Source organism: Calonectris borealis, chromosome 11 (assembly GCF_964195595.1).
Source record: "Calonectris borealis chromosome 11, bCalBor7.hap1.2, whole genome shotgun sequence".
In the NCBI taxonomy this organism is placed as follows: domain Eukaryota; kingdom Metazoa; phylum Chordata; class Aves; order Procellariiformes; family Procellariidae; genus Calonectris; species Calonectris borealis.
The window spans coordinates 118,466-146,295 of NC_134322.1; the positions used below are offsets into that span (position 1 = coordinate 118,466).

The 27,830-nt window shown below is 42.7% G+C and overlaps 1 protein-coding gene across 10 annotated transcripts in view; it reads right to left on the bottom strand.

The window, feature by feature from the left end:
* The window catches only part of TP53BP1 (tumor protein p53 binding protein 1), a 29,877-nt gene extending 2,732 nt beyond the window's left edge, over positions 1-27,145 (bottom strand). For 2 of the 10 annotated variants that reach the window (XM_075159571.1, XM_075159570.1), the window contains exons 1-21: positions 26,633-26,760; positions 26,198-26,268; positions 25,405-25,557; positions 24,860-24,941; positions 23,853-23,998; positions 22,477-22,603; positions 22,047-22,138; positions 20,827-21,029; positions 18,553-19,792; positions 11,303-11,422; positions 10,441-10,677; positions 9,850-9,907; positions 6,865-7,366; positions 5,735-5,887; positions 4,149-4,441; positions 3,638-3,814; positions 2,978-3,399; positions 2,656-2,847; positions 1,954-2,157; positions 1,157-1,369; positions 445-539 (exon numbers count right to left, since the gene is read on the bottom strand). In XM_075159571.1, coding sequence (XP_075015672.1) covers positions 445-539; positions 1,157-1,369; positions 1,954-2,157; positions 2,656-2,847; positions 2,978-3,399; positions 3,638-3,814; positions 4,149-4,441; positions 5,735-5,887; positions 6,865-7,366; positions 9,850-9,907; positions 10,441-10,677; positions 11,303-11,422; positions 18,553-19,792; positions 20,827-21,029; positions 22,047-22,138; positions 22,477-22,603; positions 23,853-23,998; positions 24,860-24,941; positions 25,405-25,557; positions 26,198-26,268; positions 26,633-26,715 — 4,863 coding nt within the window. In that variant the 5' untranslated portion in view covers positions 26,716-26,760. Of the gene's footprint in view, positions 1-444; positions 540-1,156; positions 1,370-1,953; positions 2,158-2,655; positions 2,848-2,977; positions 3,400-3,637; positions 3,815-4,148; positions 4,442-5,734; positions 5,888-6,864; positions 7,367-8,520; positions 8,614-9,849; positions 9,908-10,440; positions 10,678-11,302; positions 11,423-18,552; positions 19,793-20,826; positions 21,030-21,717; positions 21,836-22,046; positions 22,139-22,476; positions 22,604-23,852; positions 23,999-24,859; positions 24,942-25,404; positions 25,578-26,197; positions 26,269-26,632; positions 26,860-26,940 lie in introns of those variants that run through there. The other 8 variants (XM_075159578.1, XM_075159568.1, XM_075159569.1 and 5 more) reach the window with 8 other exon arrangements.
* Between the last annotated feature and the right edge of the window lie 685 nt (positions 27,146-27,830).

A 27,830-nucleotide genomic window follows, 5' to 3' on the forward strand; every position in this document is an offset into this window, starting at 1 on the left:
TCTCAGCGTTGGAGCATCTGACATACAAGAAACGGCTGAGAGAGCTGAGCTTGTTTAAGCGCAAGAAGGGAAGGCTTGGGTGGTCTTATCAATGCATATTCATGACTGATAAGAGGGTGTACAAAAGATGGAGCCAGACTGTTCTCAGTGTTACCCACTAAAAGGACAAGAAGCAACAGGTACAAATTGAAATACAGGAAAATTCCATTTAATTTTTTTTTTTTTTTAAATTGGGGGTGGTCAAAGATGGGATCAAGTTGCCCAGAGAGGTTGTGGAATTTCCATCCTTGAGGATACTCAAAACTCAAGTGGACCAGGACCTAAGCAATCTGCTCTATTTGATCCTGCTTTCAGCAGGGGGCGTGGACAAGATGAGCTATAGACATTCCTTCCAATCTCAACTATTCTGTGACTACTGTTCTAGATTAATAAGCAAGCCCTTACCTGGGTTTCATTGAAGTCGTCCAGGATATAGCCAGCTCCTGCTCGCAGCTGCTGTGCTATGTAATGTTTGTCATATGGAGTCATCTCTAAAAATTCTACAGCAGAAACAGAAAGTTCAATTTTTGGCTATAATCTATCTGCTTATGTCCATACACTCCTCAGTCTACAGAGCCCTCATCCATTCCAGTAAGGGACCCCAGCCTTTCTCACAAGAATATCTAGAGAAAACCCTTGGAAGATTCAAAAAAAAAAAAAGGAAAAAGGAAAAAAAAAGCAGCAGAAAGGGAAGCACAGCACTGGCCAAACTAGACAAGTGAGCCCCTTATCACTTTTTTCATGCTGCAGTTCATTGCATGAAACATGACCCTAGCAAAGGCAAACTGGAGCAACCCATTAATGCTTTCTCGTTCTATGTTTCCCAGCACTATCCCTTATCTCTCAAAACCTTCTTTCTCTCTGAGACTGCTGATCTCACTAATTTTCACACCTTTCTTAACTTGCTGAACAGCCTTATGATCATCATTGATATTGCCACATTTCAGGCTGTAAATTCTCTTAAACAAAGACTGAGTCTTAGGTCCTTTCTGTAAAGGATGAAAGAGCAAAAGGGTAAAACAACCACTCACACAAATGCCTCATCAGACAACATCCAGTGTTTTTCCTAAAGCCACAGCATTCCACTTGGAAATGCAATGGGTAAGATCTGCCTCACCTTCTTCCTCCTCACTACTCCCTGCGGGACCATCTGATGGCTTCTGGTGATTGACCAATTTGTCACTGGGTGTTGCCATGGTGAGGAGAAAGGCATAGCCCAAAAAGAGGGTCTTATTGTGGGGCAAGGGTCCATGATGGTCCTCCAGTACTGGGGGATCTACAGCATCCACACCTTCACAGGTGCTTACAAACTCTCCAGCTCTCACAGCCCCTGCAGAGAGACAGAAGCACCATGAGTCTCAAAAGTCAGGTTCAGCACAAAGACCCTGGGGAAGATCTGTGATATATTCAACTTCAGTTATTTTACTGGAGGAGACAGAGGGAGGCAGGATTGGGTTAGGATTACACCAGGATAGGTAGGGATCTTTTACCCTTCTGGTTGCAAAGAATCTTCAAATCAAAACCTGAGTGACTAATGGGACAATGTTCACCAGTCTACCAATATCCTGAAACAACACTTACTGCTGTGAAGGGTCCCTTTAACAGCTAGGCATTTCAGGACTCACTAAACAGGTAAGAAAACAGATAAGAAAGGACAGAGGCAAATCACAACATTAAGGTCAGAACATTTCCAAAAGGCAGAACTGAAAAGATGGCAGGTAAGTACTCAGACTATGCTAAAAGTATCTCTGGCTGCTGAATGCATCCAGGGAGAATCAGTCTCAAATTCTGCAGGGCAAACAAGCAATCTTGTCTACTTTTTGTTTATGGGAAGTGGAAAGATCAATTACAGAAATACCAGGGAGGAAAAAAATAGCTGAATGCAAGTTGAAGAGCAGAAAATAAGGTTCTCACCAGCCTTTATCATTGCTGACTTGCGGCCACGTTTAGCTGGGGATCTCTCATCTTCAGAAGCAACGAGCTTCCTTTTCCCAGATAGTGTGCCTGGTGGGATGCGTGGACTCTCCTGCCCTTTACGAATAGGAGTTGTGCTGCTGCTGGAAGTGCTGGGAGAACCAAGGTTACTACGTCGCTTCCGCTTCCCCTCCACAAGATTATCTGTAATACAGTAGGCGGAGATTAGTCACTGGCTGTCACCTAACTCCACAAGGTTTCACCCCACCTATATGTACAGAGGTGGCTAAACTCAATAGTACCTAGTAGGTACACATTACCACCCTTTGACAGAGAAGAGCAAGGAAAAAAAAAAAAAGATATCTCGCTTGCGTATCTTTCTTCTCAAGCCCTGTCTCTTTTCCTCCCAGTACTGCTGAAGAGTTTGTATCATAGCAGCCATCCACCAAGTGTAAATGAGTACAGCAAGCATCACTGTCCTAGAAGCAGGTGACTCTCCACAAACCAGTCAATACCACTAAGTCTCTAAGCAAGACACAAAACAAGAAAAGTATCTCAAACATCCCACTATAAAGTACCAAAAGCATTGCTGAATACCCAGAAAGATTTAAACATGGGTAATTCAGATCAGGGACTAGAAGCATCTCAAAGGCACAAGATGCAGAACAGCATAGCCAGCAGTTCAACAGCACCTCCCCTTACCGAGACTGATGTCAGCTGCTTTGGTCAGGGGGGTGACAGGTTCATAAGGACCTAGCCCAAACTGCTCCCGGAGCTTATTTCCTTGTTCCAGAGACAGGATAACAGCCATTCGTTTGTACCACTTCCTCTGGCCTTCCTTTTCAATGCAATAGTATAGCTCTCCAGACTCCTTCCGGTGTCCCTTCACCACACCTGACAAGACAGCAAATAACACCCATTAACCAACTATACCCAGGCTTCTCATCCTCCTGGACAAGCACCCATCTCCCACTGCATCCAGCACCTCAGAAAACCCAAGGATGAGCTCAAGCACTGCTCTTACCTGCACTAAAGTACTCGTCCTCTGAGAGTGCGGTCACCTCAGTCTCCAGTGGGATAGGATCACAGAGTAAAATATCTTTTCCTAGCACATCACATTCATATCCATCATCAAAGAGCAGCTTGTACTTTCCTGCCCCAACATCTTGGGTAATCATCCCAGAATAGAAGTACCCATTTGAGGACCACTTTGCTACAACCCTGAGGCCCACAAAGCTGCTCCCAGAGGATGAGTCTGCACAGTCCGAAGGACCAGTCACCACTTGTAATGGGATTTCTGGAGAGTCACTTCGACGTAAGGCACAGAAGCCAGAAGTGTCAGATTTCTCCCCTCCATCTGGCAGGCGAACTGAACGAGTAAATGACTTCTCCTCAGGTGATGCTGTAGTTGAGAGATCCTCCACACCTGGCAGTCCAGCTAAATCTCTGTAGAAAAGAGAAAAGCAGTCCCAGAAGGAAAAAAGAGAAAAGCGCTCCCAGAAGGATCAGGAAAAACAGTTACTAAACAAAGAATACTTGGCTGAGATGCTTGCAGCTGCTACATGCTACCACCAAAAACTAGCTCCTGAAACGTTCAGTACTCCTTTTTCTCTGTCACATTAAGGCAGCAGCTCCCCATTCTTTTCCTTGGCAATAAAGTTACAGTCTCCTTTTTCCAGGGTACCTTGTTCCTGTTGTTCGAGATGGTGGGCGGCCTCTTCTTCCTCGACCACGAGGTGTCACAGGTGCTCTGCCACCCTGACGAGTGCCAGGCATAGAGTCCTCCTCTTCCTCACAAGGCAGTGCTCCTGTCTGGCTAACTTTGAGTGGAGATGCTGGCTGACCAGCTCCTTTCCTAGGGCTAGAGAATGTATGAGTTAACTGTTCTGAAAAGAGAAGCCAGTTCATTAGGATCCCCCCATTTTCTCTGTGATCTCATAACTGGTCAAGAAGTTTGCCTCATCACTGCTAAACTGGCAAGAGCTTAGGCAAAGGAATGCCTCACAAGGAAACAAACTACTCTTTTAGGAAGAACAGATGTGAAAGCAAAGACTATCTCCTTATTTCTGTTCATCAAGCCAGATCCTTCCCAGAAAATTCTTGGTTTAGGGTCTACCCTGCTTCACACTCCACCCAAGCCAACTGTTCACTTCTGCAAAATATCTGTTCTTCCTTTCCCAAGGCTCTGCATGTACCTTAATTTTCCTAAGATGCCTCTGCCAATGGGTAAAGCAAACTCTCCAGTTTCTGTCCCACACACTTTCCCTTTGACAGCTCCAGTTCCTCGCCCTGAGCTGCTGCTGCTGCTGTGTGTGGCAGAGTGACCACTGCTTGCTCCACTGGATGTACGGTGGAGGCTTGAGGCCTTAGATGAGAAGGAGCTGACATCACCAAGGTCCCCTGAGGTCAGTGATGAGCCCACTGCGGTTCTAGAGGAGGATGTGTCAGTCTCACACTCCTGGCACTCCACTACAGGCTCCTCGGTTTCCTTAAGAGGGAAAAAAAAAAAGATTCGTCAAAGGTGACGCACCTGCTAGATGGAAGCTCTACAATCACCAGGCAAAAGCGCAGACACATTGAGGCCACATTCATGAAACTGAAGATGGCCATGCAGATTAGAGTCTGGACTGATCAATGGTAGACACTGTGCCTATCACTATATGCCTGTAGCTGCTCTGTATAAAGTCACATTAAGAAATCAGTTAACAGGACAGAGCTTGGTTGGTAACAAATTAGTCTGGCTTTGAATAATTCCCACTCTTCGAGAGTGTGAGCGTTCAACAAATACATGAGACACTAGCACCCTTTGGTTACTAATAATCCAAGATCAGTTTCAGACAGCTGGTCAGCTGGAGCCATTAAAGTTTTATGGATATAAAAGTATGTATCTACAAAATAGTGATATCAAATGTTGGGAGATAAATTGGAAATGGTTACATGATTGTGATGACACAACCTATGTAACCACATTTCAGGAAACTTAATTCTCAATTTTAATGTTACAATAAGCAATTTCATGTGTAGTATCAGGTGTGACAGTATAAGCTTTGCACTGAACTAATTTATTCTTTTGTGTCACTACTCATTGTAACAAAACAGCACAAGACTCTTATGTTATTTACCTTTATAGCAGAATAGCAGTAACATTTTATTGCTAGCAGGCTGATATGATTACTGTGCACATCAAATCAGCTTTGGTCAGCTATCTTTTGAGATTTCCTAAAGATTTTGCTTTTAATAAATGGACATACACTAACACAAGTGTACTAACAATAGGGTTGTTTAATTTTTGTTTTTGAATTGCTTTTTGTAGACCTCTTATAGAATCTGGTCCACAGGACTCAAGAGTGCGGTTAAAAATGACACTGAGCTGCAAAACAGGCTAAGCTACCTTGCATAGTTCAATTTTAAAGGCAGAAGTTATTTTTGCTTACTAACAGAATTCCTGCCCATTCTGAAATCTCTCTACTCTGACAAAACCCCAAGAATTTTAAAACAGTTGGATGCACATAGTAAAGTCTTTTGTTCCGTTCTTTGGGAAGAAAAAAAGTCTGCGTCTTCAGAATACAGCAACAGGCATGAAATACACCAGCAACAAATACACAGCTTTCGCCATGCACTAAATGGTCAGCATGTTTGCTCATGAAGAAAAGTTTGCCATCACAGCATGCTGACTTGTTCACTCAACTCATTTTCTGCAGCCACAACACATTCTCATTTTAATTAATTTTATTTTTCAGCCAACATATCATTACATTCAGCCCTGAAAACAGGAACTTACCTCAACTACCTTTCGTTCCACCTCTGCACCATTTATGTAGTAAACATCTGTTATAACACGCGTAACAACAGTGCGCACTTCTCGAATAGTTCGCATGTGGCGATGCTGAACTCGGCCTTTGGGTGGGTGAAGAAGGTTAAACTCCTCCTCTCCCTGTAATAAACAGGACAAATTTAAAAACAAAACAGATCACAATGAAAAGCAAATAATTTCTGGGTAGAGCCATCTCTGCAGTACAGCTTCTTCATACCATGTTCAAGCACTTGGGCAGGGAACCTTTCAGCATCTTGTTGATGCAACAACACAAGAGACCCTAAACAAGGGAGAACTGAACGCATTTTGCTAACTTGCTGATGGGTAGAGGAAGGGAAATCATAGCAGTCCAAGGAGGAAACAGCAAACTTGCTTAGCATGGCTTCTGATGCTCTTTCATTCAGTGGACTCTCAGACACATCACATCAATGTTGCACTGCATATTTATGGCCCTGTTAATCTCCTATTTCCCAGAGGACGCACTATTCTTAACTCAAGTTTAGAAAAAACCATTTTTCTAGTCTTTGCATTCACAAGAAAATATACAAGCTGTAACTGCAAAGCAGTGATTTTTGAGTCTGCCATACTTTCTGAAATACTAATTCAAAGTTATTCATCTTGTTAGAACATTTCTCTGGAGGAGCTCTCCCCTCATGTATTTATCCATTGACATTGGATGGAGTGGCAGAACAAGCTATCAGAAGTTGGCTGGTGCAAAACAGAAGGCATCAAACTCTTCATTCCAAATTTCATGCAACTCCTATCGCCATCCAACAAGAAGTGAAAATTTTTTTACAGTGTTAACTACATCTGGACAAAAAAAAACCTCCCCAAAACCAACAAACCAAACAAAACTTGTCATATTTTTCCAGAAAATAAATATGGAAACATTTACTTCCCAAATTTATGCTGCCCACTGAGTACTGCTACCTTAGCAGTTGTGTACAGTTGATACAGAAAAGCTTGCGACATCAACATTTTCAAGTGGTCTTTTGGCTTTTTTCAACAGAGAACCTACTGTTAGTGAATTTACTGGCTCAAGGGATACTTCTCTGTTCTAAAGCAGTAAAATTAAATACAGGCAGCCTTCATCCCACCTGACTGTGCAGAGAGTCCGTGTCCTCTCCAGAGGCATTCACAAGCTTTTCCCCACTCTCCTCAGTTTGGACATTCGCATCTTGTCGCCCAGGTCTTTGCCCAGACATACTGGTTCCCACTTCCACCTGCCTACAGATTTCTTCTGACGTTTGTGTTGCTGTTGTAACAGTTGTTGGGGTAAAAAGACAGTCTGCTGTAGTTTGAACCCCTTTATTCTTGGCGGTTGCCCATCTCTCTCGGCTTTCATCAATTTTAACAGCCTTACTTGGTTTCTTCTGCATTCTTCTCCCTTCTTCTGTCTGAGTGCTTACAATACCAGTCTCCACAGACTCCCCATCCTCTGCACCAGAAGGTTGTTGATGGCAGTCCTGCTGCATCCTCTGAGGAATTAGGACCTGTCCACCACTGTCATCTGCCTTGTGCTGCTGGTACTGCCAGTCACTGGGATTTTTATGTAATTCAGCATCTTCTTGTGTGCCAGAAAAACTGAACAGATTCCCCCTGCAAACCAGTTACATACAGATCAAAATTATTGATTAAAAAAGCAAGACAACCAATATGCTGCCACTCAAGTAAAAGCACTATAAAAAAGCCCCTGGCAGTCATTCAATTGCTTCTTCAGATTGCATGGAACTCAGTGACTCTCAAATTATAAAATAACCTTTCAACATCTCTCAAGTGATTCACATGGTAGCAAGAAGAATGGCTGTAGAGACACCTGTAAAGAACTAGGTGCTTTTCCAAACACTAATAAATAGCAATCTATACTCCACATATCAGGCACCAACTATGCAACATGCTTCTGGAAGTCATGCCACCTTGAAGTTGCTACAGGATGCTTCAGCACTTCATTGGCTTGAAACTGGTAATCAGACCTAGCGGGAAGAGGCAGGACCATAAACACAAATGCTGTCTAATGTTTTCATTAGAATTTGTCTGCCCTGTTGAAAGTGTTATCAGGTACTATATGGGACTGTATACTGAGCCTTACTAAAAGTATACATTTGGCTTCCCTCGTGTGTTTGAGGACTTTGAGGAGTAACTGTCTTCCATTCTGTCAGTACATTGCCCAGCACTGGAACTCCCTATTCATTACAGGCTTTAGTATAACTATTCAATGCTCTTGAAATATAGGTTAGTCTTTCTCCGTAGACCAAGACCTCACTGCCCCATCAAAAGATAGAATGGAAAACACCGAAGCAGCAGATTTCTACTCCTGGTCCTCCAGCCAGCACCCTTATCACCGTAAGATATGCAGCCGTACAGCCCTTTTCAAAGCAACCAGAGAGCAAAAATTGGTGGACGTGGAAGGGAGACAATAGCAGAAACAATAACAAACACAACAGGTCAGAAGATCTTGGAAGAGGAGAAAGAAAAGGCATTTAAACAGCTGTAAGTATGATCTCAGTTCTCTCAAGCCCCAGATTTTACCGAAGCATATTAGCCAGCTGGAATCACACTGCTGCTCAGTCAAAAAGGTAAGTCTGATTACCACGTGAAATACAAACATACGGTACTTATTATACTTACCCTGTTGTCCCCAACCTTCTAAGTCACCCAAAGACAATGACTTAGTGCAATTTCTTTGATGTAGAAAATGCACATGTGCATATAAATCCAACCAGGACTGGCAGGCAAAGACTGTGAGGAGTTACCTAAACGGAGAAGTGGAAAGACCATGACCTCTGGCCTCATCCTCTCGACGAACTTCACAGACACGACTAAACACAGATGATGCTTTCTGGGAGCTAGCAGTGCCGATTTAAAACAAACAAACAAACAAACAAAAAAGCATCAGGGAGTGAGAAAATCCCTTATACAGCAAAACAAGAGTTCTCTAGCCCCTTGGGAAAGCAACAACTGGTATTGAGCTTGTTGACCTATACAGCCACAGAATGAGTGAGAATGTCAATCTCAAAGGTAAGAAACAAGCTGCAATTGCGTAAGCATTTCTGTCATTTCTGCAGGCACCCTAACAGCCAAGAGCAATGTAACAATTCCAGAAAACGTATTATGGAAAATTGCAGCGCCATCAGGAGTTTCACCATCTACTACCTCTGGTACCCACGAGGGGACACAGTTAGACCATTTATGGTTTACTTCTCAGGATTTTCATGACACCGCAAAAATACTGGGAATGACAGTCATAAAGCAGACCCTGAGAGATCAAGTTCAACCTATACCTACAAAGGCAACCCATCCTCAACCACTGAGGAATGACTGCCACCCATCCTCAGCACTAAGACATGATCACCATCCAGCATGCAATCCTGTGACAAGAGATACTGAGTTTATTTCAAGGTTTTCTCACTGCTTCAAACCATTATACTTCACTCAGATAGACTACAGACTATCTTCTGACTCAGATTCTTGTTAGTACTTACAAACCATACTCCCCAAAAGCCAAAATCAAGCAATGCTAGGCATTAAATGTGAGATAAGATAGATACATACAAATGAAAAGATGAAGGGAATAACTCATGTTCTGGTCAACATGTTAAACTGTGATTTCAGTGTATCGGTGACCTGGTTATGTTTCTATCATCAGCTTCATATCAAAAAAAGAATTCTCCTTCAGAACTCCTCAGAAATTCTTTGCAGAAAATTGCACAATAAGGAAAGAAAGCAGAAAACCACATATTTGAAATTTAAGAGGTGGATAGGGCAGACTTGCATTCCGGACTGCAGGAGAGATGAATTTCTGCTTTGACTACAATCAAAAGGAGGCAAAATGCTGACATTATTAGGAAGCACAAAGCCTGAAAGAGCAGGTGGGGCACCCACCTTGCCAATGTACTTAAAACCTGCTGCGAGAGCTGAAGAGTTAACGTCGTGGCTACTGCTAAAAGCGTTCCCTGCTTCATTTGCGTTCCCTGCGTTCCCTGTGTCATTTTCATTTTTTTTTAACCTGCTGCTGGTAACGAGCAGAAAAAGGATCTACCCAGACCTTCATAATAACTTTGCGCAGCAACGAGCCCAGTTACCTGACAGCAGCTCCAGCAGCAGCAGAGGATCCATCTTTCCTGTCACTGGCTGTAGGCTCTAAAAAAAGACGGAAGGGAAGGCTGATTTTGGTGTCACCTGAACAGACTCTCCTGCCCCTTCCCAGTCCCCCACACTCAGCGAAGAGAGAGGCTGAGCGATGCTGGACAAAGGGTGCCCAGGCCTCCCCGCCCAACTCCTCACCACAGACCTGATTTTCTACACAGTTTAGACCATTAGACTGAATGTCACTGTTCTGATCAAAATCCTGTCAAACTTTTTTGTCCAGATTATACTTTTAAAATCTTTTCCCTCCCAATATAATCAAACTCCAGTTCCTGTCCTGTGACGTTGCCACTATACATCACAAGTTTTAATCTGCTGGAAATACCTTTCCTCACAACAGAGGCCTCTCCTCTCACTCCATCCTTGCTTAGAGCATTGCAGAAACAGAGAAACAAATTTAAGTGACACTGCCCAAAAAGAAAAATGAGAAAAATTACAGAGACTGTCTCGGGGAATGCCACAAAGAGGTTTTGAGTTAGGGCCAAGATCTAGTAGGACCTGTATGTTTTGAGGTTTCATCCTCTTACTTTCCAAGCTGAATGGCAGGGACTCCTCACTCCCATCATTCTCAGGGGTAACAAGGTTCATTCGCAGAGAGAGTTTTGCATCAGCCTCAGGAACCACACGGGAATCTCCTTTCTCGCACACTTCTGACACATCCGCTGATACCACTGCACTTTCCACAGTGACATTGTTGGTCCCCATCGCGCCCTCTGCTGTGACATCACTGGTCGCTATAGTGCTGTCTGGGCAACTATCATCCACTGAAAACAGGAAAACAAAACAAAGTAACCCAAAAAGTAGCTACCACCATTCACACTGCGGGGATTCAGGTCCCGGTTCTGTTTTGAAGATGCTTCACTGCATGCATTATTGGCAATAGTGCAGTAGTGGAAATTCCTATCTAGAGTTCTGAAGCATGAAAGTTCTGCAGCACAGGTATCATCCTTAGCTTGCGACAGAATACTTTACCCAAGCAGAAATACACACTTCCTTTCATCCAGCAAATGCAGGGTGTTGTTTTGTGAACCTAGCAGAGAAAGTCCTGCTAAAAGATGATGAATACTGAGAACAATCTTCTTTTAGTCTAAGCTCTTTCACTACTCAGAGAGGTCTTTCGCATTCTTTAATGGAGTTGTGTGCAGGAATGCAATGAGTGCACGGAAGACGTGTTCCATACCACCCCATACGCAGGGAGCAAACACCTTCACTAGAGACCAAGGAGAGAACATAGCAAGGAAAGCATGGAGAAGGGATGAGCCCTCCGCATAGAACAGCAATGTTTTTTGCCAAGGTAGGTTTGACTTATTCCATCAGATCCTGCATCAGGAATAAAAAGCTTCCAAACCGGCTTTCACTGCAGAACAGAGCCATTTGGGTCAAACTCACCAATTGGTGTGCTGTGCCTTCTGGGTCCCATTTTAAGCTGGCCAATAAGAGGTGGCGTTATGCTGGTCAAGGGCTGAATGACGTCCCCCTCCTTCGGCAAAGTAAAATGAAATGGGGTTCCTAAAAGACAGAGCGTGGCAGGATTAGTAATTTCAGGGGACTACTTTGGTCCAAATACCAAAAGCACAGGTTCACTGTGCTGTGGAAAAGGGGAAAAGCATAATCCTGGTGCTATCCTGTACAAACCCCCCCTGAACAGTTATTGGTTTCAGGACAGCTGCTCTAACTGATCTTCCTCACATTTTGTGTGGAAAATCTCTCTCGGTGAAAATCTGGGCTGTGGCCAACTTGATGCAGCTGTCCCCAGGTGCTAGATAAAAGTAAGATTAAATATCCTGACATGAATAGGACTTTTACAGAATGCAGCTTTGCTTCAGAAATGCTCAGGATTTTCCTCAGGAAAGGGAGATGAGGCCAGAAACAGAAATGAAGGACAGAAGTGAATTGGCAGAGCTATGTGTTGCCTGAATTAATAACCTGAAACTTACACAGAATGATGCTTTATCATCAAACATCCTTGAATAAAAGGTCAGCAGATACACTTCAGATAGCCACCTATGAGCCCGAACAATTACTAGCAGTCAATTAAGGGTTAGACGATGACAGCAGAAACTTGCCGGGAAAGTAAGTTTTAAGAGAAATAACAGATACTTCAGTTTCATAACCAGCTCCAGGCTGCCACCAGAAGGGCTGGCCCCATCCTCCTGTCCTCTCCAATACTTCTGCCCCTTCTTGTGCAGTCTCCAGCATAAAGGGTCTGCAGGGTCTATTGGCTGAGGTAGCCTATCCCATCAGGGAAACCACTCCTTGGTGGATTTACCATATGCAGAATCTTGCAGGATTTAACAGATAAAATACATTAAAAACCTAGTAAAATGCTCCCTCCTTTTGCCTCAACTCATGCCATTTATTTGCAAACCTTCAACATCACATATCAGTAACTTGCAGGCTGCGTTCTTTCCAAATTGCATAGAAGTATCTAACAAAATTAACAGAATAACCCTTTCCTCCCCACACTGAGGTCAAAATAGGTTTTCATCATCTTTGTCACTATCCTTCCTTTTCCCTTTTTCCTAAAACTGTATTTGTTCTTTGGATTTCATTCAAGATATTACTTGAGTAATGCAAGGCACAATTTACATAACTCCTGAATTTTAAAAAGCATGTATTAAAAAAAACCCCAAAACTAAGCAGTATTGGAAAATTTTTAGTTAAGGTCATGAGAACACAAATCCAAGTTATTTAAATTCAAGAGCTAGCGCTAGATATTCGGATACAACTTTTAGTTATAGCCAGATTCTTCAGTTACACAAGACACTGACATACGATTTACACAACTACCTTGCAGCAAATGAAGCCATAAATATATGGCAAAGACATAATCCCATCACAGAAAAAATCCCAACCAGTGAAAAGTTATCTATTGTCCGTTTCAAAACTTTGAAAACCATCACCTCCCCTGCCATCACAAGTTTTAAAGATATGGTTCAGCAATTGCGACATCCTTGAGATCAACCTAAGGACTTCAGTGTATTTTTGCAGTGGGTAGCTATTTCATAGTGCAACGGTACTCACACTTCGTGGGTACACCACATATCGAAAAGCCAACTACCATTCCTCGCAAACAGCTTATGCCTGTCATATGACCTATAGCAGATCTCCATATGCTCCTTGCATGCTACTACTACATGGACGGCCAGCCTGCAGCTCTCAAGCAGTTCAAGTGCAGCTCCCTCTCTTCCAGTTCTTCTCTCCTACCCATCACCTCTACAAGGGATGTGGCACATCTATTGGGTCTCTCAGCCACGTGAAGATCTACAGAGAAGGCCAGTAGTAGTGGATGGCCACTCTGTTTTCTGTGCATACAGAAAGGAGGGGAAAAAACCCCAAAACCACCACCCCAAAGAAACCCATGCTTTCTAAGAACTTTTGCTTTCTCTTTCAAAAAGCCCCTTCTTAGCTCTGTTCTTAACGCACTAGCACAACTATTTAATGGACAGGACAAAAGCTTGATTACATACATTTTTCTCCATTGGTAATTCATATGTAGCTGTGATATATCAAAAGGACTCCATCAGAAAATAAGAAACAACTTTACTTCCAGAAGTCTTCCAGATTAAGAATCATCACTCTAGCCAGGCCTGAAGCAATGTTAAAAAGATTTAAGAGCTTGACAACACAACTCTTCATTATTTTAATAAAAATACTAAGTTTTTATTTAACCTGGTATGCTTAAATTTTATCGTAACTATGTTAACTGCACTGCTTATCTGTTTCTTCTTTATTTTTTATTACCAGTAAAAAGATAACTTTCTGAATAAGGTTTTGTATGTACAAAATTGTACAATCTACAAAGAAGATTTCATGGACAACCACGACTTCTATAAACTCCACAGAGTCCTAGAAACAGACTTCAGTGAGTAAATTGCTTTTCCGTATCCCTATATTCTATCATGTTCTAGCCTTTGAGCATTTTTTAGTAGAGAAACTAAACAGTTAATATCTTATTCAAAGCAACTTCAAAAACAAAGACACCCCCAAACCTCACCATCCAGTTTCTACTCCTGCTTCTTGGACTCTTCTCCAAGATCCTTCTAGTCCTCACCCAAAGTTTGCGCTTACTGATGTATGCTTCATGATCTGTTGATAAGGGATTAGACTCCTGTTGGAAATAACTATTATGAGAACAAAGTTGCTTTAAGAGAAGAGGGATGCTTTAAAGCTCTTCACACCTTAAGGACTGAGTGATGGTAAAAACCAAATATCACTCTACGTACTTTTCCACCATGCTTCATGAGTCTGAAGATAGCAGGCAGAACATCTCAAAAGCCTGAACTCTCTCCTAACACCGATCAGCCCTTTCATGTAATACAAATGCGCAAAACACAACCACCAGCACTAATTTCTGAGTTCATTTTCTCCAAACAGTGGCTTATTGTTCTCTTTTGAAAGTAAATCCAGCCAAGTGTGATGTGTTTAAGTTGCATTTAGATTTATCTAAGAAAAAACATTTCAAGTACAATATAAGAAGGGAAATGTTACCTCAAGTTAAACGCAACTTTGTTCACGCTCTCTTAAAAAGGAAGTTTCGGATTTGAACTCTGTGACAGGCCATACTGAAGTGGAACATAATGTTCAAACTTGTTATGTAACTACAGCTACTCATCTTCATTTTATCGTAATTTCAGCAGTGTACTGCCGAACATATTATTTTATTTAATAAAACCTATACTGTTCTTAAGTTCAAAGACCAGTGCTGTTCTCTTGCCTATGCCAAATTGTCTTACGAAACATGCAGTCCCAGCATACCAAATGCCCTGGACTTGCTCACAGAAGTTAATTTGAGATCACAAAATGCAACGGGATCAGAACAGCTTTGAACTTCCTGACCAGTATTTTGACCAGATCCCCTCAAAGCATTATTTTCTATATAATAAAGCTTTTTTTTTTTCTTTCAGTTAAGGGAAATTAAGAATACTGTATCTAAAACTTTATCATTCAACTTCATGTTAAATAACATCTGAGCTCCTGCAATCTTTGCGCTTCCCTAGCAGGCTTAGTAGAAGGGAAATAGATTTTCTGATACTAATATCAAGTTCCTTCATTCTTACCATGTACAAATTTCTACATAAAATTTAAGTTCTCAGATTTTAAAGTTTTCAGAATTAGGGGGCATCAAATGAAACTAACACCTGGTGAAACAGAGTTGGTTTTTTACCCAGTATATAATTTAAGCTGTCAAACTTCCTACTGCAGGAAGCTTTGTAGCCTGAAAGTTTACGGAGGTTCAAAAAAAACACACACGGAAATTCCATGTTGGGGGAGAAAAACATGCCTATCCGAGATATCAAAAAAAAAAGACATCACCTGAGACTCGGTATGTTCCTAAACCACACTTTTCATGATGATGAGAGAGATACTTCTTCATAAGTATCTCCCCACTGCATTTTCGCCTTTATAGTCATCCATATGCATCTGCTATTCAATATTGGGGTAATGTGTATACCAAGCTAGACTGATGCAGTATAACTGTTCTTCTGACTGTTGTAGTATCTAAATTCACAGAGACCATGATTTTCAGTCTTTAGTTCAGAGTTATCACAAAGACACAATGACCTATTGCAAGCCACTGAATGGGAAAGACTGAAAAAACCCCACCCCATCAACAACAAAAAAAACCCTATTATATGGCAGCAGAATAATCTAACACTAACAAAGAAGCTGGTCTTCTTGGTCCACAGAGTATCTCAAACCCTGGTGTTTCAGATTTTGTGTACAGTCTCCAAAATCTGTCATTGAAGCTTTTTTTTTTCCCCCAATTTGAAAAATTACAGCATGATTCAATCGTACCACTTATAAACAATATTCAAAGCTTTCCCTAAATATCATTAGAGAAGCAGCCTCCAAACTTTGGGTAAGATGTTGCTAAGACACATCTAAATACCACAAATTAAGAACTTAAATCTGAAATTGATGACACTACTGTCTTGATTGACAAAACAACCCACCGAATTGCCTTCAGCATGTTACTTGCTTAACACCAGTTCCCTAAGCCAACAAAGACTCTACTGTCAGAGAATGCACTAAATTAAAAAAAAATCATTGCATTTGTGGCCAACTGAAATACTCTACTTTCACACTCAACAATGAAGCAGTTTGCTATAACATTCTGAAAGAAAGTGATGGTCACTAGTTATGGGATGTTAAAGAATGCAAAACCAAAAAAGCTCCCACACATCTGACTGGCCCTGCTGCATTCAGAAGAATGGGTGCAAAAGTTACATCAATTAAATTGCTGTGTTAGCTGGTATATTAAGCAGTGCTCAACAATACAGATTAATTCATATGACTACGTTTTTGGGAAAGTGGAGTTTTTAAATCTAAACAAAGAAGATATCAGAAACCCTAAAGCATGGGGAATTTTTACATGACTAAACATATACTTAGCTCAAAATAAAAGTAAGCACTACAGAAGTTGTTCGCAGATGTCAGTGATGTTAAAAAGCTGTGCCCACAAGGATCCATACTCCTTGAAAGTAATTTGAGCTTTATTTTGTTTTAAAATAGGTCAACAGATACTTATAGCAAAGTCTAGCTTGAAAACTGCTATTATCCTTTGGTGGAAGTCTCTCCAAAGCTGATGACCTGCATAAGCATTCAAATCTCTTTTCCACACCTCGCTATAATCTAACTTCTACGGGTATCAATATTTACCTGTCATTCTTACCTTACAATGTAAGATACTACCTTCATCCTATTTTTTAGTATCTCGAGTTTCTTCTCACCAGCCAGTTCCATACTATTAAATGGTTATCTTTCTCAAACTTGTCAGCAAATTTGGTATTAAGAACCACACGTAAGTATTACACTCAATCCCTTTTCATCCAAGTCTCCATCTAGCACTTCAAAGTCATCTCACCTACTTCTGTTCAGACATAAAGAAGAAAGCTCTTCCTCTTGCTCCTTTTTGAAATCTGCCATTTTGACCTTTCCAAACAGGATCACATGTTCCAGAAGTCAGCACCGTTCAAGGTCACAAGAACTGAAGAAAAGGGGAGGGAACCATATAAGAACGAGCTCAAAAGGCTTTCAGGAAGAAACAGCCAAAGCTGCCATAAACGGCAGCAAGGATCAGTTCGTAACTGGAAAAATTAAACAAGTAGTTCAGAAAACAGTAACAAAAAATATTGGACTTGTGAGACTGATGAGGGAAGTTTTGAAGAAATGTACAGCTCTTGAAATAAACTCCAAACATAAATTGGCAGAGAAAGTAAGAGAGGTGTCCCTCACTGACAAAGAATAGAAAATTATTCAGACCGGTTATCAACTGAGTAAAGATAAAAAGAAGGCTGAATGTTAGGAAATACTTTTTAAGCAGTATATCTTACATTAATTTCTCAAAAGAAAAAACGAGAAAGCATTATCACTTGAAGAAAGCTCTGCAGAACAGACTATAGGGCTATATAACAATACCATGACGTTTGAATGGTAAGAGAAATTCTATCTAACCCACAGCTTTATAGGTTCCACAAATCAAAATCACAGACTGGTCAACCTGAACCTATCAGCTGGTTCACAAACATCTTCTCTGCAAGACATCTCATTTAATTCTAATAGCACTGAACAATTCTATTGATCTTCCATTGTACTCTAATTGAAGGACTTAGATAATCCACAGAGCATAAACTACCTAGCAAATCAGTGAAAGAGTTAAATAAACCTCTACTAACATACCAGTCTGTTCAGGAGATGTAAAGACAACCATCAGCTATTGATAACTAACGTTTTCAGACACTCAACTTTCATAATCGCCAGCTTCAGGAGACTGGAAGTCACCTAGTGTCATCGTAAGAGGGGGAAAACTCTCTCTCACTGTCTGATCCTGCAGTTTAACGAAAGATTACTTAGATCTCAAAAACGTGTATAATTCAAGAAAAAGCTCTAGTAAAACTTTGTTTTCTATTACTTTCTCATTTGAGGAGTACAGAACTCTGTGTTTTAAAATGAAGCCAACTAAGAGGCAAAAGCTCCACAAAACTCAGGTATAGCATCCCACATTTCTTGTATAACTACAGAACAGCATGTTAAAGGGATTTCAACACATCATGACAATACCTGCTGAGCCACAGCTTACGCGCAAGTGAAAAGCCATTCTACTTTAAAATAATCTCAAGGTAAATTTGCTGTATTAGTTTCTAGCTCAAAGCTGCTTTGAACACCCCCCCCAAAGAAAATTGTCCTCCGAGAATGACAAAAGGAAAAAAAAAAAAAGGAAAAAAAAAGTAAGGCAACCTACAAGAGGGAAAGTACAGACTACCACACACCCTTTTCCTTTCAAGTACACTACTGTTGTGCTTCGGGGGCAGGGAAGTAACAAAAATCCCTGAGCATTGCCAAGGTCACACATTCTGAGTTTTCAAAGTTTCTCTGCGTTTCTTCCATAAAACAGTGAGAGAGTGTTAGGAACAAGAATTACCTTATCATTCTTGCCTGCAGCAGTGTGACAAAGGTGAAAAAAGTAAAGGTGTACACGTTGTGCATATAACACAGTGACTTGTAGTGCTGCTCTTTAGTCACTGTTCAACACGTATCCAAGATCAGTCTCCCTGAAAACACTGAGGATTGTACACAGCTGTCCTTGAAATTATTCAAAATATACACCTGTAAACTACTAACCTAAATTCACTTACCACTGGAAGGACTGGGGGATTTAGCAGTTGCCTTCCCCTGTGGCTGCATCTGCACTTCTTGCTCCAGTCTCCTTGTCATAACATTATCCTCCACATTCTTTGGCACCTGATTCTCCTGCTGAGTCACCAGCATGTCAACCCCTCTCTCTTGAAGTGGTGGCTGATTCCCTATTATCATTATCTGTCCTAATTCTGAGCAACCTAGATGTTTCTTGGCACACAACGCCACTTCCAACGGAAAGTCACTCTTCAACTTAGGAAACCAATTGTTGTGCTGTTCCAGTAACTCCCCTACAGAAGGCTTAGATAAAACTTTATTGAGCTTTGGCATGTTTTCCGAAGCAGCCTTAAAGGACAGTTTATCCATGCTCTTTGCCTCTCCAGTGCCAGAAGTACAACCTTTTGAAGTTTCTTTTCCCCAGCTTTCTGGTCCAATCTTTTCTAATTCTTGGGCCTGATCAGACAAATTTTTGCTATTTTTACAAGAACCATCAGCAAATTCCACTTCCGTATCTTCATGACACTGTACTTCCCTCTGAGAAAGTGTTATGTTAACAGGGGACCCATCTTCATTTATTTGCTTCTGTTTTACTTGCAGTTTTTCTTCTTGTTCTTCACATTGAGTCTCAGGAACTGCCTCAGGTTCAGAAGTCTCTTCCAACGGATAATCTTCAGGCTGTGCTTCTCTACCCTGAGTGTATGACAAAATCTCAGGCAGATCAGTCTGATCTGCGGCAGCCTGACTTCCAGAAATACACTCGATTTCCTGGTGAGCTGTAGGGGCTAATGACCCATCTCCTGCTACATCTGCACTAACTAACTGCATTACAGGCTTTCCTGCAGTCTGTAAATCCTCCTTTTTTACTTTTTCACAGTTTTCAGAGAGGGTTTGATCAGCTGCATCCAGCCTCAGTTTTATGTTGTCATTCTCCACAGAGCAGAGTCTCAAGTCTGAGGCCTTGCATTCAGAAATCACCTCTACCTGGGTGGTTTCGCTATCTTGTCCTGTGTTCAGAGAGCCTGAACTGACCTCTGTGTTTGTGGGTTGGCTACATTCACTCGCTGAAAGCATCAGCTTACAGGACTCAGAAGGCTGTGACACAAAGTCACCTGTAGACATCTTTGACAAAGCATCTGTGGGTCCACAGAGATCTCCTGGTAAGCATAAGTGGGTTAAAGCAGCAGCCTTTTCTTCTCTTTTATGCTGCTTCTCTGGGCTCTGAGTTGGAACAAAGATATCCTAAAACGAAAAAAGTGGGACATGGAGCATCAGGGCATCCCGAGTAGTAGTGTTTATTGTTATTCCTAGAACGTTACACTGGATTATGGAGCAGAACAAGCTCAGCACAAAACTACAGATTAAAAAAAAATAAAAACCAAAACTTATTTCCCCCATTTGTATGAGTCATAATTGCCCCATACCTGCTGAGAAAAATTATCACCACCCATTACTTTTTAGTACCTCTGCAGCAAAGTCAGACACAATCCTTGGTACACCTCTCACACTACCAAATCATGAAGTATAGGTCAAGTATGGCAAATTAGTAGCTATTTTTAGTCAAATAACCAAGGGTTCTAGAAAGATTCTCTGGAGGAATCTATTATACTAGCATGAAAGCCGCTTTCAGCTAAGAAGCCCCGCTTTGACTACTGAAGTCTCTATGCAACCTTTATTTTCTGCCTTAAGTTGATGAAATTTGTAATATTAAGCTATAAAGCCACCGTCTGTTAAATCCTTTTGAACAGTAATAACTTCCAGAATCAAAAAGCGCAAAGGCAACAATAGATAATAAAAATAAGCAACTTGAAAAATGCAGTAAATGAATTCTAGTCTTGCAGGAGAATACAAATGCTTTATTCCAATACAGCTTCACCTCCCCATGAGAAATGATGCTAAGATCTATCCTAATAAAAGACTAATTTATGATGCAGTTTGAGATGCAGGATGCCCAGTTCAGCATCAGAAAGCAGCAGCCTTTCAAAGAGAGAAAGAAAACAAAAACCGCAAAAAAGATCTCTAGTATAGATTAAAAGACAACAGATTCTACGTTCGGTAATTCATTATGTGCTCTTACGCTGTTCCGCGTGTTCTCTGTAGGATAAACTGCCACACAGTATGATCAATATGTAACTGTGGCTAGCTGGAACAGGGAAGCTCACGAGAACCAGCTTGGTAACGAAGCCCAACACAGATGCACAGAGGCTGACTCAAACACACATCTTCTGCGACAGCCATATAAAAACCTCAGAGAAGATATCTACATGAACCCTTACATGAGAGAACTCTGGTTGTGATGGTATAGGTAAAGATCCAGGAAAGAAGGCTGGGGCACTCTGGGACACTGGAGTTGAAGCCTGTGGCAGGACAAGAGCTCCTGGTGGGATACATGGGATGGCCATCTCCACTAGCGTATCTCCTCGCTGCTTTGGCATCAGCTCTTTTCCTTCTGCAGGGGTAGATATATCCATCTGTTCATCTGGTTTGAAAGAGCAGAAAATACATTACTAGCAAATTCTTGCATTGCACCTAAAGTTTCCAATATTCTATTAAAAGACTTGTCTTCAGTGGCATATGCAACTTTCTCATACTTTAATGGGTGAATCTAGAATCTTCTCTCCAGGTGAATTCTTTTTTTTTGGGGGGGGGGAGGGAAATCAACAAAAACATCCATATCCTTAAATTTAAGGGGGGGAGAAAGTGTTTTGTTAAGAATTCATGTAACTATTTTGCTACAGGTCTAGAACTTCTCTAATTAGAAAAAGGTATCTGAAATTTATAAAAAGCATTTCTCTGAGTTTTTTTTTCCTTTTGCTATCTTTATTAAAATGCAACCAAATTCAGATCCTGGCTTACAAAATATCTATTCTAAAAGTATTTCACGTTCTGTGACAGGAATCTCACAGAAAGGAATGGTGATTTTGTATCACACTCAAAGTCTGCGAGGATGGATATCTTATCCCTGATGATGAACGGGTCCTTAGACAACACGTTTAAGAACCAAGGTATCATATAGAACAATCCCTCTTTTGGCATGGCATTCTAGAATACACACATATAACATATGAAAGCTTTTTAAAATATTGTGCAAGTCATCCAAGTTAAGGTAAGATGTTATGATGCAGTCCTCCTCTGTCCTTTCTATTGCCCTAACAGTATATACTTACTGCAGATATCTGCCTGTAGCAAGAATGGCTTGTCCTGAAGAAAGGAAGACAATTGCAAGCAGCAATCTGATCCCATATGAAGTATTTCCCATCTTTCAAGTGAAGGAGAGCTAGCCAACAGCACTAATTTTATTATGATAGCTGTGCAGGAAGTATTGACAGCACCTCAGCATCTGACTCACAAATACAGATCTCTCTTCATCTACCCCTTTCAGTGTTCTCAATCCTGCTTTACTCTTTAAATATAGTATTAGCAGGTTTTGAAAAGGCTGCATGCTCAGACTAAAGCACAGAAACACAACCACAGACCAGTGTGCAGAAAATTTTACCTTTTCCTTGCTCCTGTTCAGTAGGACTGCTGGGGACAAGAGCATTGGATCCAAAGGCAACAGGAAGAGGAATAACTAGGCCTGAAGAGACACTGCAGACCACGAAAAGGGAACATGGAAAAGACGACCATACATCACTAGAAAATGCATTAACTTCTCCCCAAATGTAGCTCCAGCTTGTCACAACAGGAGTCTTCTCATAAAAGGAGAGTGTCAGGTGTTCGCTAGCAAGAGACTTGAGAAATGGCCATTGACTACATGGGCATCATTAGTTTATTTCATGGCAAAATAAAGCCATGCTCCTCTCATTGTGCAAAATTAAAACATCGATTGTTTACAATGAGGCACAAGTTCTTGAATAAAGAAAAGAGTGGTGGAAATGCACTATTGCAGTTAAGCTATTGTAATAGTTTGGGGATTTTTTGCTTACGTGGAATGACTCTCCTGTACAAGGGATCCCTGTCCAGAGAGCTGCAGGAGTTGCAGACTGCGGGCAGGGGTGCACGCCAGAGAACTTCCCTCTTCCACCCTGGTTATCGGACAGCCACTCCCTGCAGCTGTTTTGAGCAAAAGGACATAAGATGAGAAATTTGGTCAATAACCAAGTTGATCAGAAAATTCTGAGGAATAATATTCACACTACTGCACAGTTACTTCTCAGGTAGGCAAGGACAAACTGATTTTCACACAGAGTTGGAGAAGGACTGCATGTGAAAGTTCAGTATGTGAAATGTGAGCATAATATAGTTAAGATGAAAAAGATAAGTTTGTACCTATAGAATAGATTTTTATCAGGCCAGACTGTACAAGTCTTCCTACTTGGGAATTTTAAAAGAAAAATCCCCAATGGCTCCAATATCAGCACATTTGATCCAGCACTAGAATGCAAATACAGGCAAGGTTCTTACAAGAAAAATCTCCTTGCATTGGCCACTAACTCAGTGTGAGTAGGAGGTTGTTATTGAACCTTCTGGATACAGAGGGTTCATGCACAAGATCATACTGGTATAGACACAGTTGTGCACAAATTAAAACTAAACAAAAAGCATGAAGTGAGAATTCATTTAGCTCATGCTTTATAAACTGTGACAAAGTTGCCTTTCAAAACTTTATTTTCTAGGCCTTTCACTATCAAGATTGTTAAGAACCTTTCTATTTCTTTATTAGCCTTTCAGTTGTGCATACCAAAACCAGACAGAGACATCCTCCTAGCAAGACACAGAGTGATGACTTCTCTTCTGATCCTATTTCATGTAATCTCTTCTCTTACAGGGAAGGAACATTAACCTGGATGACAAATAAGACTGACAAAATTGTGGTATGAAGATTTCGATTGCAGGATCCCATCCTATCCCAAACAGGAAGGTCAATTCAGAGGAGTAAGGTGGAATGTTTTGCCAAAGTTACCCAGCATAAGAAAGGCTACAATATTTGCCTACACTATTTATCCACACTTTAGATTGTGTGTCACTACAAAGGGTGAGCATTATTACTGCCGGTTTCAGAAGAGGGTAAAAGGGTTTTTTTTTTTTGTTTTGTTCTTCAAGGGGCACAGAAAGAAAGGAAATTAAATATATTTAACAAGCCAGTGTAACTGTTCTAACAAGAAGTGACACTTAGACATTGCTCAATAATATAGTAAAAGAGGTTGCAGCCTTTCATTTCCAAAGTGTTCTCAATTTCAGCAGAAATGATGTGAAAAATACTCACAGCTCTCTGCACCCTAAAACACTACATGCCTAAAAAGATCAAGTAGGGATGATGATCTCTGGGATGCACATTTTGTCTCTGCTTCTCTGTTGTTACCTGTTGCAGTATTCTCAGGAAACATCTCTTCCTGAGTTGACAAGATATCTGACTCCTCATGATCAGAAGCAAGAGATTTCTCAGTTTTAGTGGGGTCAGACACAGGCATTTGTTTCCGGGTATGCTGTTCTGCTTCCTGCAGAGTTCTGGAAAAGCAAGACACAGTCACTGACCTGAGAAATTCGAAGTATGAAGTAATACTGCACCATTGTAAAGAAAATTTATCAGCACAGATGAAAGGTATTCACTTGTGTACACCACAGGGGGAAAAAAAAAAAAGAAGAAAAAAAGAAAAAAAGGAAGACCGATCTCTCTCTCCTGACAAAATAACATGTTCATCCTTGACAAGTTACATTTTCAGAATTGTTTTGTAAGTTTTCTACCAATCTAAGTGGAATGCAGATTGTTGTACTGACTTCTATTCAATGTGGATTCCAGAAATTTTGTTTGACCTCCTTTTTAATATTTTGTGGCAGAATATGACAATACAAGATGAGCTAAATATTATTCTATCTGGCATAAAAGATATATAGAGAATTTTCAACAAACTGAAATTTCACATTTATAATTAATTAAAATTATAAAGTTTATAATAGCAAATACTCAAAAGCACTCTGGAATAGCCACCACTTAGCCTCTAGATTTCTCCTGTGAGGCCAAAGCCTGTGCTGCAGTGATTAAGTTATTTTGAAATAACTTCCATGACTTAAACGGAATTATTACTTTTAATATATTCCAGTCATTTAACTTGAAGAAAATTATTAGTATATTTTATTATCCCGTGCACTCTCCCTTAAAAATAAACCTCTTTTCTCAGCTAGGAATGGTGAAAGCACTCCTTAGTCAACACTGCTGCAAAAAGGTCTCATCAGTACTTCATCTTTCCCTTCACGTTTCTCTTTTGCCTTGAAGCCTGAACCCCCCTACATCTAAGAATCTGTCAAAAAGACACAAATCAACTTCTAGAATGTCAGCAAGAGACCTACAAAGAACATGGACTGTTTTACCTTTCAGACTTCTCTGGCTGGCCTTCCAAAGCAGTATGTGCTTCTGTGTTGGAAACAGTTTCCGTGCTGTCTCCACGCAGTTCTAGCAAGAGAGAGGAAAAAAAAATATTTGTTACTGGGGTCACCTGGATTAATATACAAAGAGAAGAAAGTGTAGTTATGTAAATTACACAAATATCAAGACAAGCTTTATGTGGAAAAAAAATAATCTTGAACTATCAATGATAACAACAGCAACAAAAAAGGACAGGATGAGGTTTTTATCAGGGAAGAAATTCAATATCAGATTGTCTGAATAGTCTGGAAACAAATTAGGAAAAAGAAGTGCAAGAATCAATGACAGCACTTGGACAGCTACAAGAAAACAAATGAACTAGCCCAAAGGAAAGAGAAGGCAAAATTCTTTTCAACTACCAATGAGCTGTGAACTCATTTTTGAAAACTACTAATACCATATTGCCTGTCAAAAAAATATAACATCTACAATTTAAAGAAAAGAGAATTGAAAGAGCGGCAAAAGGACATCTATGATTATTTTCACATACCATCTTTAGTATCGTTCTTTACAATTCTGGAAGAAGCAGCTCCAGGGTGAAACTGATGCCTAGCATCTCCTTCATTAGGCATGAAGTCACTCTCAAAGTCCTGGCTCTGTGAGAGCTCTAGAGCTCCAAAATGCAGCTGCGACATGCCTGTATCTAACACCAAACATCCATAACTCATATACATACAAAAAAGAAAAATATCAAAGAGCCATCTCTCCTTTACAAGGGCAAAAGATACACCCTCTAACAAGAAAAGTATTTAGGCTATTGCTGAAACTCTGAATAAACTAACAGACTCTGATCTTAGCTGTACTAATTAAAAATACGGTAACAGAACAGGGACAGTGGCCATTAACTCAGAAACCAATGTTAATCAGCAAGGTCTTATGTAACGCCATTAGGTACTGCAGCAGATTTGGATTCTGTGATGAGAAAACCATCCTGATAATACACAGCCTATGCCTGAAAGTCCTTTGATGACAACTATGATGCCAGGAGTTCTTTACTCTGCCATAAAAAGGCTCCATCTCCTAATGGTCACAATGTATTCATGCCTCTTCTAAGCCATTTCCTGTCTCCAAGATCCTTGTTAACAATGATAGGAAATCACCATTTTTTTTTTTCAAACCCCGAAGTATACACAGCAACTTCTGGAAAAAGACACCAATTTCTGAACCATTATTACTGGCACAACTACCGCTGGTGAGACAAGTGAGGCAGCTGAACTGAAAAACCACATAGACGGCCGATCAGATTCACAGCCCCAAGAAGAGACCTGAAATGGAGACGTTACCTTCTACACATGGCGAAGCAGTACAGTCCTCAACATCACCTCCGCCTCTTTCTCCAGCCTTGCCAAGGGCCCTGCAACAGAAAGACTTACTCACATCGCTCTAGGGTTTCCTGCAGGCTGCCTTCTTACAGCCCACTTGTGTTCTGAGGGGCTCCTTCGCAGCTGCAGCACCTGACCAGGCGCTCCCCAGCCCTCTGAACCGCGCACCCGCGCGGCCCGAGCCACCCACGCGGGGCCGGGCCGCATTCCGGCGCCTGCGGCGCTACGCCGGGAGGGGCGCGGCCGCAGCGCCGCCGCCAGCGCCAAGCCCGCACTCTAAGCCTGCCCTGGGCGCGCGACAGCGATCGCGCAGGGCGAGAGAGGCCCCGGAGGAGGCGGCCGAGAGGCGGCGCGCCTTGCCACGGGACGGCGGCCCCCGCGGCCCGGCCCACGCACCTGCTCTCCGCGCCGGGCGCTGGCACCTCCTCCGCGACGCGGCCCTGCGGGCCGGCGGCGTCCGGGCGGGCAGGGCTCTCCATCGGCTCCGCGAGCACAGCGCCGTTAGCGCGGCTGCGGCCCCCGGGCACGCCGCGGCCCCGCGCCCGGCTCTGAGCCGCGGGTCGCTCCCGGGCCGCCTCGCCGCGCGCGGGTGCCCGGCTGCCGGCAGGGCCGCAGACGATCTCCTGCAAGACAGACGCGCGGGCCGCGTCAGGACCGGGCCGGGCCGGGCCGCGCCGCGCCGCGCCCCCGCGCCGGGCGCTCACCAGCACGGGGCTCGGGCTCCGCCGGGCCGGCAGCCGGCGGGCCAGCACGCCGAGGCAGGCCTGCTCCGCGTCCTCCTCCGCGCCCGCGCTCTCGGGCTGCGAGTCCTCCACGATCAGGCGGGGCGTGTCCCGCTGCGAGAAGCCAGGATCCAGCTGGCTGCCGCCGCGCTCCATGCAGGGCGGCGCGGGAGGCGGGCCGCCCGGCGGAACCCAGCCGCGGCCCTACGCCGCCCGCCCGCCGCCCAGCCCGGCCGGGCCGCCACACCGCGCCACGCTTCCCGCCGCCGCCATCTTGCAGCGCGCCGATTGGCGGCGCGCGGCCCGCCCGCCCCGCGCCGCCGTTACTAGGGAGACGCCGGCCCGGGCGCCGCCTGGCGGGTCTCGCGCTCCTCGGGGCGGCCCGGGGGCCGAGGCCTGGCGGCGGCCTCGCCGCCCAGGGAGGGCGCGGCAGACGGGCCCGGGCTCCGCACCGGCAGTGCCGCCCACGCAGCGGTAGCGGCGGCGGACTTGGAGCTGCCCCGCTTCCTTCAGCGAAGGGAGACGCCCGCGAGAAGCCGGGGAGAGAGAACGCCGCCCCGGGCCCTCCGTCCCGGCCCGCGCGGCGGGGCTCGCTCCAGAGCGAAGACAGCGACTTCTCAGCTGGCGCAGGCGGCGGGCCAAGGGGTTTCGGCGCGGCACCCTACCGACACCCTTTCCATCAAACTACAGAACAGCCCCCGGCCTCGGCCCGAACTGAACGAATGCTGCTCATCATGGACAACCACAACCCCGCGTGAAAATTTTTAGGATTCACAGGAAAGTGAAGTCTGATTAATTTCCCTGTGTTTATATTAATAAACAGCAGTTATTGAAGAAGCCTTGGGCACAGATTGTGACAGTATTGTTGTCTT